Genomic DNA, 17,600 nt, shown 5'->3' on the forward strand with positions numbered 1-17,600 from the left:
CCGATCCGTATCGCTAGATAGTACCTGGGGCACACGCCTGTCTAATAAGGGCTGTAGCTTCCTGTGAAAGGCAGATGTTTTCCCAGTTTCCCCTGAAATCCTCCATGCCATGAGTTCGAGGTGACCCTGAAGCACCAGAGGATGATGGCAGCCCAGAGGATCCTGGAGGACTCCCGGTACACAAGGGAGTCTGAGAGGAGCCATCCAAGATAACTCCAGAAGAGTGGGGAACCACGGCTGAGCCTTCCAGATCGGAGATATCAGTATCAGGGACGCCTGCTGGTGACGCACCTGAGCCACCACTCTGGGGATCAACAAGAACGGAGGAAAAGCATAGCACTGATCGTTCGACCAATCCTGCAAGAAAGTATCCACTGCGCTCGCACCCGGATCGGGTTTCCAACTGAAATAAGTCGGAAGTTGAGCATTCCACCGGGATGCAAACAGATCCACAGCACAAGGACCCAAACGGTCCATCAGAGACCGAAATATCTCTGGGTCCAGATGCCAGTTGCTGGAATCCTTGAGGTACCGGGAATTCCAATCCGCCACCTGATTTTGAGTCCCTGGAAGATATTCCGCTGTGACCGAAATCTGTCTCTGAAGACAATAATTCCAGAAATCCTTTGCAAAGTCCGCTAAGACCTTGGAGCGAGTGCCCCCCAGTCTGTTGATATACTGAACAGCTGATATATTGTCCATCCGAAGAAGAACACAACAGGAAATCCTGTCTCGTGTCTAAGAGCGGATCGCAAATGACCCCACCAAAAGCTTCAGGCAGTTGATGTGTAGGTTCAACTCCTCCGAGGTCAACTGACCTCCCATGGAGATCTGATCACACCTGGCTCCCCAGCCAAGTTTGCTGGCATCCGATTTGATCACCAGATCGGGAAAGGAGCCGAAAATGGCCTTGCCATTCCATGCCTCCATGTGGTCCAACCACCACTGCATCTCTAGGCGAGCCTCCGAAGAGAGCTCCACCAGAGCTGAATAGGTATGCCCTTTCCGGAGATGAGAGGCTTTCAGCTGCTGCAGGGCCCTGTAATGGAGAGGACCCAGAAATATAGCCTGGATCGACGACAACAGGAGTCCCACAATCCTGACAATCTGCCTGAGGGCGGTCCTGTCCCTGCGGAGCACCCTGGCAATCGCCTTCTTTATCTTGGAGACCTTGTGCTCCGGAAGACGCAGCGTTGCTGACGTCGTGTCCACCACAAAACCCCAAAACGTTGTGGATTGAGACGGGCACAGAGAGGACTTCTCCGAATTGATCACGAAGCCCAGATCCTACAGTAATGCAATAGAAAGGCCGAACGGGAGGCACGTGAACTCGTAGACTTGACCCCGCCATTGAAACTGCAGAAACCTGCGGTGAGGGTGGTAAATGGGGACTGTAAGATACACGTCCTTGAGATCCAAACGTATCAGCCAATCCGCTTGACACAAACGATCCCTGAGAAGATGGATACCCTCCATCTTGAAATGACGATAAACCACCCATTCGTTGAATGCCCTGACATTTATCACTGGGCGAAACCCTTTGCCCTTCTTCTCGACCAGGAAAATGTTGCTCAAAAACCCCCTTGGATGGAGGAGAGTCGGGACAATGGCTCCCTTGCCCAGAAGAAGTTGGACTTCTGAATCGATCAACAATTAATCCTGTACACTGAACCGAATGGGAGGAGGACGAACCGGTTGAACAGGAGTCCCGTAAAACTCTATGCGAAAACCTGAGACCGCCTCTAAAACCCAAGGGTTGGACTTAAGCCGGGCCCAAGTGCTTGCGAAGAGGGTAATCCTGCCTCCCAGATCTCGAGGGGAAGAAAGAGGGGTGCTCACCTGTACTTCCTCCCTGGGAATTGGAATTTCCACGTTGGAAACGCGAATAGCGTCCCCGGGCAGAACCTCTGTTGGGGAAGAAGGTTCCCTGACGGCCGTCACTCCAGCCGTTGTTGTGCTTGCCTTGGGTTCTGGAGGGGCCTGACTGTGTTGAGAGAGGCCAGACAAGCGACCCCTTCCTCTTCCGGCCCCGCCGAAAACCTTTCCGGGAAATATCTTGCGCATCGAGGACTGCGCTTTATCCAAAGCGGAGAAAGTAGATACGAATCGCCCAAGCTCCTTCACAAAGGGATCCCTGAAGAGATTGCCCTGGGCTATCGCGCCAGCCTCAGATGTTGCCAGCTCCCCCAACTTAGGGTAGATCTTTATCAGGAGGGAACGCCGTCTCTCCGTGGAAATGGCACAATTGGCGTTGCCTAAGAGACAAACTGCCCTTTGTGCCCATCCGGCTACGAGATCCGCCTGCAAGGGCTCCCCCGCAGCCTTGTCGAGTCCGCCAACTCAATAGTCTTCGTTAAGGGGCCCAACACATCCAACAGTTTGTCTTGGCACGACCGCCAAGAACGATCGATCCCCTTCTTGGGATCGCGCATGTACTTCGAGAAGAAAGTTAAAAATTTAGGATCCAACACAGGTGTTACCGCCACCTTGTCCCCCAGCACCGGCCGAGGACATTCTGCCCGCAAGCGGGCCTGGACCCCTTACTCCAAGGGGTATCGAATAGTTTTAGCCGCATAGACCGCCACTTTGGGATTGGGGACCCATTCAGAGGACCGAGGGTGATAAATGTCCTCAGGGTCAAACATGTCGGAATCCCAACCTTCTTCCTCCACACTAGAGGTGTTCGCAGATGGGCGCCAAGGTCTTCCCACAATGCGACCCTCATCCGATGAGCCCTCGTCATCAGAGTCACCCCCCTCCTGAATGGGGTGATCCCACAAAGGGATCTAGTGCCGGCAGCAGAGCTGCCATGCTCTCCGGGTGAGACATCCTCCCGGCAGGGTACAGGGTCTAGCGTTCGCGCACTTTTGGCAAAGGCCTCCCTTAGCCGGGAAAACCCCTCCAGGTGCCCCGCGTCACGCTTCCTAGAGGAAGAAGGGACCTTAGATGTACTGGCCCAAGGGTCAGAATCCCCTAAGACACTCGCTGAGTGGGACACCTTCGGAATGACCTTGTCCACCCTATCCTGCAGGGGTGCTAAGGCTTTCGCCACCACCTGCGAAACTAGTTTGTCCATACCCTCAGGAAGGTGTCTCTGAGGAGGCCAAACTTCCTCCGGCCGCAAAGATGGGCTGTATGCATGGTCAAGAAAAGAATCTACTGAGGGGGGTAGAAGACATCGCACCCTACGTACCCAACTCAGCACCAAAAAATACAGGGGAGACCCAGGGTAACCAGAAGCAAATCACCACTTACCCCACCAAGGGGCGTCAATAAATAGGGGTGAGAGCACCAAGCAGATAACGCCCAACCTAAATTCAATGGCCAGCCCCCTTGCCGTGCTCCAATAATGAGATAAACGGCACCAAAATTATATAAGTGCCTAAAGTCACTTTAATCACGTCCCCAAAGGGAAAAAACAATGCAGGAGGACCTGCTCCTACCGCTTTGCGGTGTCCGCAAGGGTTGGGAGCCTAAACGGCAAGCAACCCCGAGGGCGGGTGCTTGCCAGGCTCAGAAACGATCGGAAAGCCCAGCGCGCGAAACGCTGCTTTCCCAGATCGGGAGCGTGCTAAACGCCCCTAGCGGTGACAGGCCGTCACTGCACCACGCGCTCGGGCAAGAGTCTGCCGCGCGGGATAACCAGTACAAGAATGCGAGGAATGCGGATATGCTCCTCGCACCCGGCTCGCACAATAAACAGAGCGCTGAAAATTAGGAGCGTTCATCAATATCGCAACAAATCTAAAGAGCAATAACGCTACAGTACAAAGCAATCCCCGAAACCTCCAAGCAAGAAGGAGCGAGGATTTAACCGACGGGCAGCAGTGAAGAAAGAGGAAGGACTGCGCCCGTCAGTTATTTATATACTCATCGTTACGGACTGTGGATTGGTTTATTAGTTGTCATGGTTTCTTGTGGGCATCATGGGTGTTGAAGTTTGATGTTGTTGAACTTTGAACTTGCTGTTATTAATAAAAGTGAAGAAAGGACTGCATAATCCTTGCCTCAGGTCCTGCTATAGAAATAGAATTACTGTTGTCTTTTTTTTTTTCAGCATCTCTTAGCTATTTGTGCAGCAAAGAAAGAGGAAGTTATGTTGGTTTTTCGGGCCTTAAAGGGATAGCCATCAGGGGATTGGTAGCTGCACGCTAGGCATGTTAGGATACATAACTACTCTATGGTTTTATGTTAATGTACGTTTATTATTATGTTGATTGGCTGCTGTTGAAGAGTAGTAAAGAGAGGGATAAGCATAATCTTCGCCTCCATGTCCTTAATAGAATACGAAATTTCCTAGCTATCGTGAAGGAAAGTTTCAATTCTATTAAGGACACGGAGGCGAGGATTATGCAGATCTTTCTTCACTTTTTATTAAACAGCAAGTTCAAAGTTAAACAAAACATGAACAAAAAAACTACAAGTTCCATGAGCCCGCCGCCATGGTAACGAGTATCCAATGAGGTGCACTCCTTCACGTTGGTATAAATATCCCGAAATGCGTCACACTTCCTCGACTTCACTGCGGAAGGAATCCTGGTAGAGTCAATTGGTCGTAGTTTCGGAACCTACCAAAAAAGGTATAATTAGATGCAAATCCGATAAAACACAGACACATACCGACTGCAATAAAGTCATGAACCTTAAAATACCTCTAAATAGAATGTGATTACATCTGAATCAAGTAATACATGATGTATTTAGAATATGATCAGAATAACAATAAACAAATGTATAAACTCAAGTATACTACCTTGCTACGCAGGTAGATGTAATCGGGAGGGGACATACCAGCGTAATGCATGTGGGTGGGATAATCCTCGCCTCCGTGTCCTTAATAGAATTGAAACTTTCCTTCACGATAGCTAGGAAATTTCGTATTCTATCACAGGACCGGAGGCGAGGATTATGCAAGTTTAAAGCTTACTCACCACTAGTGCGGCTGCTTCATGAATTGGTTTAAAGTAAAACTTCTTAAAAGTAGATGCGATACGCTAAGCCAGATTCCCCTAATTCTGCAAGGAAATTGATGATGTCGGTAATACTGGCCCCCATGGGATCGCAGTGTTTGCCCACACACCAGCGAGACCATCTATTCCATGCAGATCTATATCGTTTGCATGTACCAGGGGCCCAGGCCTGTGCGATGAAGTTATTAGCTTCCTGCGAAAGTCGGTTGTCTTGCCAACGATGCCGGAAATCTTCCAAGCTATGAGGGAAAGATGACCTTGAAGGACCAGAGGGTGATAGAAACCCGACGGATCCAGGAGTATTGAGGGAAAATCCGGGAGGCGAAGAGGACACTCGCACGAGAGTTCCAGCAGAGTCGGGAACCACGGCTGTGACCTCCACCAGGGGGTTATTAGAATCACCGTCGCCTCTTGGCGGCGAACCTGAGCCGCAACCCGCGGAATAAGAAGAAACGGGGGAAAAGCATAACCCTGAAGGGTACCCCAATGTTGGAGAAACGCATCTACTGCCGCCGCTCCCGGATCCGGACGCCAGCTGAAGTATAGGGGAAGTTGAGCATTCCAACGAGACGCAAAGAGATCCACTGAACAGGGACCCCAACGATCCATGATCGGCTGAAAAACCGAGCGATGTAGTCGCCAATCGCTGGGATCCTGGAGAAACCGAGAATTCCAGTCTGCCCATACATTCTGGGTTCCCGGAAGATACTCTGCTGTGACTGAGATTTGGTGTTGAAGGCAAAAATGCCAAAAATCCTTCGCCAGTTCCGCTAGGGCTCTTGATCTTGTTCCCCCTAAACGATTTATGTATTGTACCGCCGAAACGTTGTCCATCCGTAGTAGAACTACACATGAGACTTTGTCTCTCGTGAGAGATTTGATCGCAAAAGATCCCGCCAGGAGTTCCAGGCAGTTGATATGCATGGTTAGTTCCTCCATGTGGTCCAGCCACCAAAACAACTCCGTCCTTGCCTCTGGAGACAGGGAGATCAACTCGGAGTACGTTACCCCTCGGCGAAGGTGAAACGCTTTCAAGCGTTGCAGGGCTCTGTAGTGTAGGGGACCCGGAAAAATGGCCTGAATCGAAGAGGAAAGCAGGCCGACCACCCTGGCTAACTGACGTAGTGAAATGTGGTCTCGTCGAAGGACTTTTCTCAGTTCCTTCTTTATCTTGGAAATCTTCGGCGTCGGGAGACTGAGAGACGCCGATCGGGAATCCACTAGAAACCCTAGGAAGACTAACGATTGAGTCGGAGTAAGTTGCGACTTCTGTTGGTTGATCACGAAACCAAGGTCCTGGAAAAACGCAATAGTTGTGTTCAGATTGAACATCAACTGAGACCTGGACTGGTCTATCAAAAGGAGGTCGTCCAGATAAATTATGAGGCGTATGCCTAGCAACCTCAGTTTTTCCACTATTGGTTTGAGAAGTTTTGTGAAGCACCAAGGTGCCGATGACAGGCCGAAGGGGAGTGTGGTGAATTCGAACATCTGGCCGTTCCATACGAATTGCAGGAATCTGCGATGGGGCGGAAAAATAGGGACTGTGAGGTACGCGTCTTTGAGATCCAGACGAACCATCCAGTCTCCTTGTAAGAGGAGGTCGCGGAGCATGTGAATACCCTCCATCTTGAAATGTCTGTAAACCACCCATTCGTTGAATGCCCGAAGGTTGATAACGGGACGAAACCCCTTGTCCTTCTTCTCCACCAAAAAGATGTTGCTTACGAAACCTGTGGGGTGAAGGGAAGTGAAGGAAATGGCTCCCTTGTGGAGAAGGGCCTGAACCTCTAACTCTATGAGCTCTGAGTTTTCTGCCGAGAACACGATGGGCGGAGGCAGTTTCTCCTGAAGTGGGGTACCCCAGAATTCTATCTGAAAACCTGAGACAGTTTGGAGAACCCATGCGTCGGAGGTAATGCGCCTCCAATTGTCCTTGAAAAACCTCAATCTCCCTCCAAAATTTTTTGGGGAAAAAGGGATAAGCCTCACCAGAGGGACCTCCAGGGGCGTTAGATGCTCCTCGCGTGTTTCTGGACCCTCTGCCTCTTCCCCTGCCTCTGTTGGGGAAGAAAGTTCCTTGTCTGCCGTCTCTCCAACCGTTGTTCCGGAAGGAACTGGGGCCTTGCTGGAAAGGACGGCCGGAAGAGCGACCCCTGCCTCGCCCGGCCCCGCCAAAAACCTTATTGGGGAAAATCTTTTTAATGGAAGATTGCGCTTTATCCAAAGCCGAAAACGTAGCCACAAATTTTCCTAATTCTTTGACAAAAGGGTCGCCAAATAAATTGCCTTGGGCAACAGCCCCTGCCTCCGAGTTAGATAGTTCCCCTAATTTGGGGTCAATTTTGATCAATAAAGACCTGCGTCTTTCTGCAGAGATGGCACAGTTCGCGTTGCCCAGGAGACAAACAGCTCTCTGAGCCCATCCTGCGATGATGTCCGTCTGTAGGGGAGTGTTTGCTTGCTTGGCACGCTCCGCCAATTGAATAATCTGTGTGAGGGGACCTAAGACATCAAGAAGTTTATCTTGACATGCTCTCCAGGAGCGGTCAATCCCTTTTTTGGGATCCTTGGTATACTTGGCAAAAAACGTACACATTTTAGGGTCAATATCAGGTGTAAAAGCGACCTTATCCGATAAAGACGGGCGTGGGCACTCCGCCCTTAGCCGAGCCCGCACCTCCTTGTCCAGAGGTTGCCTAATTTTGCTGGCGACATACTCAGCCACCTTGTGGTCTGGGCGCCACTCCGAAGAACGCGGATGGTAGATACCCTCCGGCTCAAACATATCGGAGTCAGAATCAGCGTGATCCGAAGGATCTGGTAGGGTAGCCCCAGGGCGCCAAGGGCGACCTGAGTCGTCATCCAAAGATGATGAGTCCTCATCTGAACCTCTCATGAAGCCTTTGGGGGATCCCAAATCAGGGTTCCATAGGTGGTGAAGCTTGTCACCCATTACCCCGGGCAAACGGCCCTCCCGGGAGGGTAAGCGCGTATGCGCGCGCGCACTCTTGGGATGGGATAAAAACTCACCCTCCTCCAGGTGCCCCGCGTCGCGCTTGCGCAGTTTCCTGGGAGCCGAAAGGGTAGAGGAATCACCCTCCGCTCCCGTCACACCAAACATGCCCGTACCTCTGGACACCTGTTCAGTAAGTTTAGCTACAGTATCCCTAAGAGGGGCTAAAGCGTGAGAAATAGCCTGTGAAAACAAAGTGTCCACCCCGGGGGGGAGGGTACGGTGAGAGGAACCCTCACCTGGGGACATGTTGGTAAAAGGTTAATTCTCTTGAGAAGATTGCATAATGAGGACTGGACAGAGTGTACACCCAACAAAAAATATGATATATAGGGTAAATCCCTACCCTCTCTGTCACTGTAAATGCAAGAAATTAATGTCTTCCCTAATGGGGTAAACCTTACCCAAATGGGTGTCACAGGTAGGGACAAAACTGTACCAAAGGTACAAACGTGTTATTGAGGGCAAACCCTCAATTTGGAAAGAAAAAAGAACAAACGCGAGGCGCGAGCGCCGAGCGCTGAGAGCTACACGCTCTCCGAGAAAAACAGCGTGCGCGCGCCCTCTAATGGGCCCGACGTGTATTTAAACACGCCGAAGGTGAAAGAGAAATGAAAAACGCTCGAGCGGAACGTCCGTTCCGGAGCGCTCGTACTAAACGAAATAACACGGACAATGCAATTTAGCAGAAACGCGCCAAGGCAATAAACAGAACTCCCAACCGGAGGCAGAAAAAAGGCACTTATCTGGCTCGCAGCAGTGAAGAAAGAGGAAGTGTGACGCATTTCGGGATATTTATACCAACGTGAAGGAGTGCACCTCATTGGATACTCGTTACCATGGCGGCGGGCTCATGGAACTTGTAGTTTTTTTGTTCATGTTTTGTTTAACTTTGAACTTGCTGTTTAATAAAAAGTGAAGAAAGATCTGCATAATCCTCGCCTTCGGTCCTGTGATAGAATTGATAATTCTTGGTGCGAATGCTAGCAAATTTTTCATTACCCACATGGGATTCTCAGGGACAGTCTGGCTAGTCTGCGCCTGCTCAGTTACTCACACACTATTCCATGGCACAGTCGTACCAGTCTGCGCGTGCTCAGTTACCCACACACTGTTCCTGGTACAGTCCTGCCAATCTGCGCATGCTTTGAGTGACAGACACTCCGGTCGGACGTCACATCCGGCTGCAGGTACCAACAAGGAGGTACTGCACGGCGCGCCCCGCACTCGGGGACTCTGGGGTATCCAGTGCTGTGAATCGCCCTGGAGGGGTCGGAGGCCTTACCTCAGCGGCCGCGTCTGACCCGGAAGTAACTCCGAGGGCAAAGCCGTGACCTCGATTCATCCAGAGGTGCCACCAGGTCAGTGGTCGTTTCTAGCTGCAGGCATTAGACCACGCGGGTCAAGAGGGGCCGTAGAGCTGGGAAGTTTATTTTTCACGTTGCGTAATACTTGAAGTTTCCCCCGGCTTGTGATACTTGACGCCATATATGAACTCTGCACCGACCCTGCTACCGGTGGGGCGGGACTCTGCACCCTTCTTCCGGTACGCCCGCGCCGATTTGGAGCCCCTGTCTACCTCGGCGCGTGCACCGCTTGTCACGTCACCGTCTCCTCATCCCTGCCCGTTTCCTGGCAACGTGGAGCGAAATCTCCATTTCCGGGCCCCAGAGGAGGCGCAGAACAGTTGGCTTTGCCAGTGCTTGTAATAACGTGTGCTAGAGAGAAGAGCCTGTAGTGACAGTAGGGATGTTGCAATTATGGCCTGCAGTTTTGGCTTCAGTCCTGCTGCTTGCACAGAGGTATTGCAGAACTCGCAAACTTCTTCCTTTTGGTTTCCAGATGATTTGTTAAGGAGATCCCAAAAATGCAGCACACAACTACTTGCTGTAAAGGATATACATGTATCATCGTATGGCATTTTGTTGACAATACAATGTGATTTGGAACTTTACACGTACCCTGGTAATATCAATTCTTACTGCAAGGCAAAGTGTGTGTGGTTCCTATGCACATCTCACTGTTTTGGGGTCTTTCCGGCTTTAAGATTGTTTTTATTACTAAAAATATATATCTGAACCTGTGAAAGCAGGATTAGATGTAAAGCATCCTACAGGGAGTGCAGAATTATTAGGCAAGTTGTATTTTTGAGGATTAATTTTATTATTGAACAACAACCATGTTCTCAATGAACCCAAAAAACTCATTAATATCAAAGCTGAATATTTTTGGAAGTAGTTTTTAGTTTGTTTTTAGTTTTAGCTATGTTAGGGGGATATCTGTGTGTGCAGGTGACTATTACTGTGCATAATTATTAGGCAACTTAACAAAAAAAAAATATATACCCATTTCAATTATTTATTATTACCAGTGAAACCAATATAACATCTCAACATTCACAAATATACATTTCTGACATTCAAAAACAAATCGGTGACCAATATAGCCACCTTTCTTTGCAAGGACACTCAAAAGCCTGCCATCCATGGATTCTGTCAGTGTTTTGATCTGTTCACCATCAACATTGCGTGCAGCAGCAACCACAGCCTCCCAGACACTGTTCAGAGAGGTGTACTGTTTTCCCTCCTTGTAAATCTCACATTTGATGATGGACCACAGGTTCTCAATGGGGTTCAGATCAGGTGAACAAGGAGGCCATGTCATTAGATTTCCTTCTTTTATACCCTTTCTTGCCAGCCACGCTGTGGAGTACTTGGACGCGTGTGATGGAGCATTGTCCTGCATGAAAATCATGTTTTTCTTGAAGGATGCAGACTTCTTCCTGTACCACTGCTTGAAGAAGGTGTCTTCCAGGAACTGGCAGTAGGACTGGGAGTTGAGCTTGACTCCATCCTCAACCCGAAAAGGCCCCACAAGCTCATCTTTGATGATACCAGCCCAAACCAGTACTCCACCTCCACCTTGCTGGCGTCTGAGTCGGACTGGAGCTCTCTGCCCTTTACCAATCCAGCCACGGGCCCATCCATCTGGCCCATCAAGACTCACTCTCATTTCATCAGTCCATAAAACCTTAGAAAAATCAGTCTTGAGATATTTCTTGGCCCAGTCTTGACGTTTCAGCTTGTGTGTCTTGTTCAGTGGTGGTCGTCTTTCAGCCTTTCTTACCTTGGCCATGTCTCTGAGTATTGCACACCTTGTGCTTTTGGGCACTCCAGTGATGTTGCAGCTCTGAAATATGGCCAAACTGGTGGCAAGTGGCATCGTGGCAGCTGCACGCTTGACTTTTCTCAGTTCATGGGCAGTTATTTTGCGCCTTGGTTTTTCCACACGCTTCTTGCGACCCTGTTGACTATTTTGAATGAAACGCTTGATTGTTCGATGATCACGCTTCAGAAGCTTTGCAATTTTAAGAGTGCTGCATCCCTCTGCAAGATATCTCACTATTTTTGACTTTTCTGAGCCTGTCAAGTCCTTCTTTTGACCCATTTTGCCAAAGGAAAGGAAGTTGCCTAATAATTATGCACACCTGATATAGGGTGTTGATGTCATTAGACCACACCCCTTCTCATTACAGAGATGCACATCACCTAATATGCTTAATTGGTAGTAGGCTTTCGAGCCTATACAGCTTGGAGTAAGACAACATGCATAAAGAGGATGATGTGGTCAAAATACTAATTTGCCTAATAATTCTGCACTCCCTGTAGTTCCATGGCTAAAGGTACCCATTGTACCAGGTCTCATGGCACTAGGCAATATGTGTGCTGTGTGCTCGTTGGGTAACAGACATCCCAGGTGTAAGTTTACTGTGGTAGCAAGCTTGTTTGAATTATCAAACTGTCAAAGCTTCCCCCAGGAGGTGGCAAAGGCATTAAAACACAAAAAAACAGTATGACCATTGTGCTGCATTTTTGTGGAACTTTGGGCCAGATTTAAAGAAAAGTGGCGCAGCGTGGTGCCTCACCAAAATTGGCTGTGCCGTGCTGCGTCACTTTATAAATGCAGGGATGCGCCGAATTTAAGGGAATACGGCGCACACCTACGTTTCACCTTGCGCTGGCGCTAAATTTAGCTGTCAACGCAGACATCCTTGCACCATCATGCAAGGATGTTTGTGTTGAGGGGTGTGATTGTTTATGTGCGGGACGGTGTCCCTTCCTGCACATAAACAATCACTAATGGCGCTTTGGCACTTGCAGCACACACAGAAGTGCCAAAGCGTCATTTTTAAATTATTGTTTATGTGCAGGAAGAGACACCTTCCCGCACATAAACAATAATTTCTGGCATTTTGCTTTTTCTATGAGTGCAGCAGAATGCAGCACGCATAGAAAAAGCAAAAAAAAACGAGGAATAAAAGTATTCCTCTTCGTTGTGCCCTTCTAATGCCACCCCTTGGGTGGCATTAGATTTTGGCGCTGCCTCAGGTTTACAAAATTTAATAAATTGGAGGCAGCGGCAAAATGCAATGGGTGTTGCTGTGGCACGCCCACAGCAACACCCATTGCACGCCCCTTCCACGCACAGTGCTGCGTGGGAAGGGGCCACAGGAGCGTCACAAAAAGTGATGCTCCTGTGGCGCTAGGGGCCAATAAATACAGCCCTTTATTTTGTAATTCTTTCGCCACCAAAATACAGAAAAACTGTTTTTGTGGTGTATATTGCAACATGAAAATTTATGATAAGAGTTTGTTTGAACTTTTTATTCTGTCACGTCATCTTGGTCCTGTATCTCAAATTGTTCTGAGCAGCCAAAATCCAATCAACATACTGCTGCCGATTTGTAGTGGGAAAACAGTAATGCACGGTTTGAGAATGCCACCCAGTGTGGAATTGATAGTTTCATTTGAAATTGGCATCTACTTTCTTTGCACAACAATTCGCCTGACTGGATAACAATTATCAATTATAATTATTAGTGTAAGGGTCCACATATATGAGTGTAGATTACAACTGTGGAGAAAGTATAGACTTATGTGGGCCTAAAAGCCATAACCCTCGATATTTGCTTTGGCCCTTAAACTGAAAACATACCCAGACACATATGGACTATAATTACCCATGCTTTTCTAATTTTACAATTTTCCATTCGTTTTCCTAAAACACCATCCCTCAGTAGTTAATGCAGACATTGAGGTGCCTGTAGGTGGAAATGAAAAGGCGAGAGGGGGGTCCTGTGCTGTGAAACCAAAGAAAGGAGAGGGTGCCAAAGAAGAAACAGGACTTTTCTCCAGGGTGCTCACTACTTAACAAAAAAAATGTAAATCTGTGCATTTTGTTAAGCACTACATTCTGCTGCTTTGGGGGCAATTATAGGCTTTAATTGATGGAGTCAGCCTATTTAAAATGATGAGTTTCATATTCATGGTGCTTTTTGTTACAGGGTGGGACTTTTCCGAATTAAAATACACCTTTCAGTATTGAAAATCCGTAGTGCAGGAGTACTGCATACTGGCACTGTGAGGCAAAACATCAAGCGCAGTTTCTCTTAACCGATCTGATAGAGTGCTGTTAGGTCTCTGTCTAAGATTATTCCATCATTTAAGGGAATTTGCATCCTACTCTGCCAGACCATGGCTTGAAGCGGGAGGTGCACCAGATTCAGACATGTGTTGACTCTGCACTCTGACTTTTCATCTCATCAGAGTGCAAAAAATTATGCCCATGTGGTTACGGGCAAATTGATGACCATAGAAATAACTCCTTTACACCCACCCGCCAAGCAGCCTATCCAACTAGAAGAAAGAAATCCCAAGGGGAAAAAAGTGCAGATGTTGGCTGGGCCAGAAAGGAATTAGGCTTCATTTTTCCTGTTGCAAAGATTTCCATTTGCTTCATCTAAGGAGGAAGGGCATTCTAGGTGTTAGTTGTAGGCACAGCCAAATAATAACATGTAGCAATGTTTTTGTTTGTTTATCCTTCTTGAGGTACAATGAATGTGTAATTGCCTCTGTGTCCTTCGTGTTTTCATGTAGCTTATTACAGTTAAGATATGTTTTTTTAATTCCCATGAAAATAAGTTATTTTTTCCTTTTCTCAATATAACAGGTGCACAACAGCAATCAAGAGAAGAGAAGTTGATTTTATTTTCAAAAGCTAGATTGACTTGCTGTAAGAAAAACAGTGCCTGTGTTGTCGAGAGGAACATCTTCCTATTCCAGAAATATTCCCAAGAAAATTCCTTCTTATGTGCACATTACAAATGTGTGTGGCTTTTTTCAGTCATATGTATCTTTTGGAGAAGATAAAAGTGCACATTATGTACAGACTTTAAGGAACTATATGAAGAAAGGGTTTCTTCTTTTTTCTGTGCAACAAATGCGAGGACTCTTTAAAAATGGAGCAACCTCTAGTAGTACGTCTGACTGAACAACCATATAAATGCACTGAATGTGACAAGGTCTTTAAGACAAAACGGAGTTTAAAACAGCATCAGATAACCCACACTGATGAAAGACCATACCAATGTACTCAATGTCAAAAAGCATTCAAATTAAAATGTGTGCTTATGGTACATCAGCAGATCCATTCTGGGCTGAAACCATATACATGTCCTGAATGTGACAAGGCATTTAGAACAAAGGACAATCTAATGGTACATCAGAGAACCCACCCCGATGGAAGGCCACATATTTGTACCAAGTGTGACCAGTTCTTTAAAACAGAAATGAATCTAATTCTGCATCTAAGAACCCACTCTGCAGAGAAATCATTTACATGTACTGAATGTGGCAGGACCTTTAGGACGAAACGGAGTTTGACACTTCATGAGGTAACCCATACTGATGAAAGGCCATACCAATGTACAGAATGTCAAAAAGCATTCAAACTAAAAAGTGGACTTAGAGTACACCACCAAATCCACTCTGGGGTGAAACCATATACATGTACTGAATGTGCCAAGGCATTTAGAACAAAGGACCATCTAATTGTGCATCAGAGAACCCACACGGATGAAAGACCGTACCAATGTACAGAATGTCAAAAAGCATTCAAACTAAAATGTGTGCTGATGGTACATCAACAAATTCACTCTGGAGTGAAACCATATACATGTACTGAATGTGCCAAGGCATTCAGAACAAAGGCTTGTTTAATAGTGCACCAGAGAACCCATGCAGATGAAAAACCACACATTAGTACCAAGTGTGAACAGTTCTTTACAACAGAAATGAATCTAATGCTGCATCAAAGTACTCACTCTGAGGAGAGACCATTTAAATGTACTGAATGTGGCAAGGCCTTTAGGAAAAAACAGAATTTAAAGCTGCATCAGATAACCCACAGTGAAGAAAGACCATACCAATGTACTGAATGTCAAAAAGCATTCAAATTAAAACGTGCACTTACAGTACATCAGCAAATCCACTCTGGGGTGAAACCATATACATGTACTGGATGTGCAAAGGCTTTTAGAATGAAGGAACATCTAATTGTGCATCAGAGAACCCACACAGACGAAAAACCACACATTTGTACTAAGTGTGACAAGTTCTTCAAAACAGAAACAAATCTAATGCTGCATCTGAGTACCCACTCTGCAGAGAAACCATTTAAATGTACTGAATGTGTCAAGGATTTCTCACGCAAATCAGCACTAACAGCACATCAGCGAATCCACACTGATGAAAAACCATATGAATGCACACAGTGTGAGAAAACCTTTAGAACAACAAAAGAGCTAATGCTACATGAGAGCAGCCACTTTGAGGAGAGACCATATGAATGCAGTGAATGTGAAAAGGCTTTCAAGACCAAGCAAGCACTACTGCCACACCAGAGAATCCACACTGGTGAAAAACCTTATAAATGTACAGAATGTGACAAGGCTTTTAGGACAAAAAGATGCCTCCATGTACACCAGAGAATCCACACCGGGGAAAAACCATATAATTGTACTGAATGTGGCATGGCTTTTAGGACAAGTGGGGCAGTAATAGTACATCAGCGACGCCACTTTGATGCAAGACCTTTTAAATGTACTGATTGTGACAAGTCGTTCAAAATAAAGCAATGTCTCATGTTACACCAGAGAACTCACACTCAGGAAAAACCTTATAAATGTATGGAGTGTGACAAGGCTTTTAGATCAAACCAGCACCTAATAAGACATCGTGTAACCCACTCCACGGAAAGACCATATGAATGTACTGAATGTGACAAGACTTTTAAGATGAAACAAATGCTGATGCTACATCAGAGAATTCACACTGGTGAAAAACCGCATAAATGTGGCAAATGTGATCTGGGTTTTCATTCAAAGGTACTGTTAATGCTACATCACAGAAATCACACAGGTGAAAAACCATTTAAATGTATGGTGTGTGATAAGGATTTCAAGACAAAAGGCGACCTAGTGAGTCATCAGAGAATCCACACAGGTGAAAAGCCATACAGTTGTACTGATTGTGACAAGGCTTTTAGAACTGGAAGTGCATTAAGACTGCATCAAAGAACCCACTCCGATGCAAGACCCTATAAATGTATTTATTGTGGGAAAGCTTTTAAACGAAATTCAGTGCTAGCACTGCACCAGAAAATTCACACTGGGTAAAGATCCTACGCATGTATGGAATAGGACAATGTTTTCAAGAAGGAAAATGGCTAGAGCCACATCAAAAACACACAGCATTGAAAAACAATTTAAATGTATTGAGTATGATACGGCACTCATATCTAAAGGAGAGTAATGCTCAAGCAGTCAGTGTATTCTGGTGCATAATCAATGGCTAACCATTTTCTTTCAGGAGGTGTCATGGACCACAGTGATAAGTCTATGAAAAACTAACTCCATAAAAATACATTTATAAGCAGTACTGATAGATAGTAGTGTATTTCCACTCCCTTTGCCAAACCTGGTGTTATTCCAAATGAAACGCATTAGTGGATGTCCGATGGGATACCACGTGAAAAACAAATTGAGCACAGAAAGCATCCCAGTTAGGCAAGCATTTATTAGTAATAAGCTTAGGCTGGAGATTTGCAACAACAAGCTGTTTAGACACACACACTCTTTGTCACTCTTTTTGTGTGTGTCTCTCGCTCTCTTTCTCTGTGTCTCAGTAGGATTACACGGGTTACATGGAAACTGTTGGCACATAATTTCCAGTCTCTGGTTTTCAATGACTCATTGTCTTAAGATGAAACACAATTAACTATATATATATATATATATATATATATATATATATATATATATATTCCAGTGGTCTGAAAGCAGACCGTCCTATATGATTAATATCTTCTTGCCCAGTTTTGTCAAGATACTCTTTTTCTGCCATGTTGGCAAAATTTAGTATACAAAACACAAGCAATGACTTAATTCTTCCTGTTCTGATGCATTTCACACCTGAATAGCATACTTAAGCATCACCAGCGTTGTCAATAGCCTGAGCAAAGGTTGAACTTGCTCCATTGCACACTCCAAACTATATGCCCATATAATGGGCCTGTAAAGAAGAGTTAGCCGTTGTCCTAGAAGCAAAATGGAAGGACTCATAAAATGGCTAAACTGAACTTTGTGTGTGTGTGTGTGTGTATATATATATATATATATATATATATATATATATATATATAATATTCACTAACAGGCCTTCAATCCAAGGAAAAACAGGCAACCAAAGCATTAAGCAACCACTTAAAGGTTAGAA

The 17,600-nt window shown here is 46.3% G+C and overlaps 1 protein-coding gene across 2 annotated transcripts; it reads left to right on the forward strand.

Annotated features, from left to right (window-relative positions):
• The first annotated feature begins 9,127 nt into the window (after positions 1-9,127).
• On the forward strand, positions 9,128-16,644 carry LOC138296864 (zinc finger protein 268-like). 2 transcript variants are annotated; one of them, XM_069236350.1, is made up of 2 exons: positions 9,128-9,347; positions 13,996-16,644. In XM_069236350.1, exon 2 carries the CDS (start codon positions 14,285-14,287, stop codon positions 16,499-16,501), a length of 2,217 nt encoding a protein of 738 aa, XP_069092451.1. In that variant the 5' UTR covers positions 9,128-9,347; positions 13,996-14,284; the 3' UTR covers positions 16,502-16,644. The 2 variants fall into 2 exon arrangements, with proteins under 2 accessions (XP_069092451.1, XP_069092452.1); XM_069236351.1 differs by lacking the exon at positions 9,128-9,347 and adding an exon at positions 9,560-9,788.
• The last annotated feature ends 956 nt before the right edge of the window (positions 16,645-17,600 follow it).

The sequence above is a fragment of the Pleurodeles waltl genome, chromosome 5 (genome assembly GCF_031143425.1).
Source record: "Pleurodeles waltl isolate 20211129_DDA chromosome 5, aPleWal1.hap1.20221129, whole genome shotgun sequence".
Classification (NCBI taxonomy): Eukaryota; Metazoa; Chordata; class Amphibia; order Caudata; family Salamandridae; genus Pleurodeles; species Pleurodeles waltl.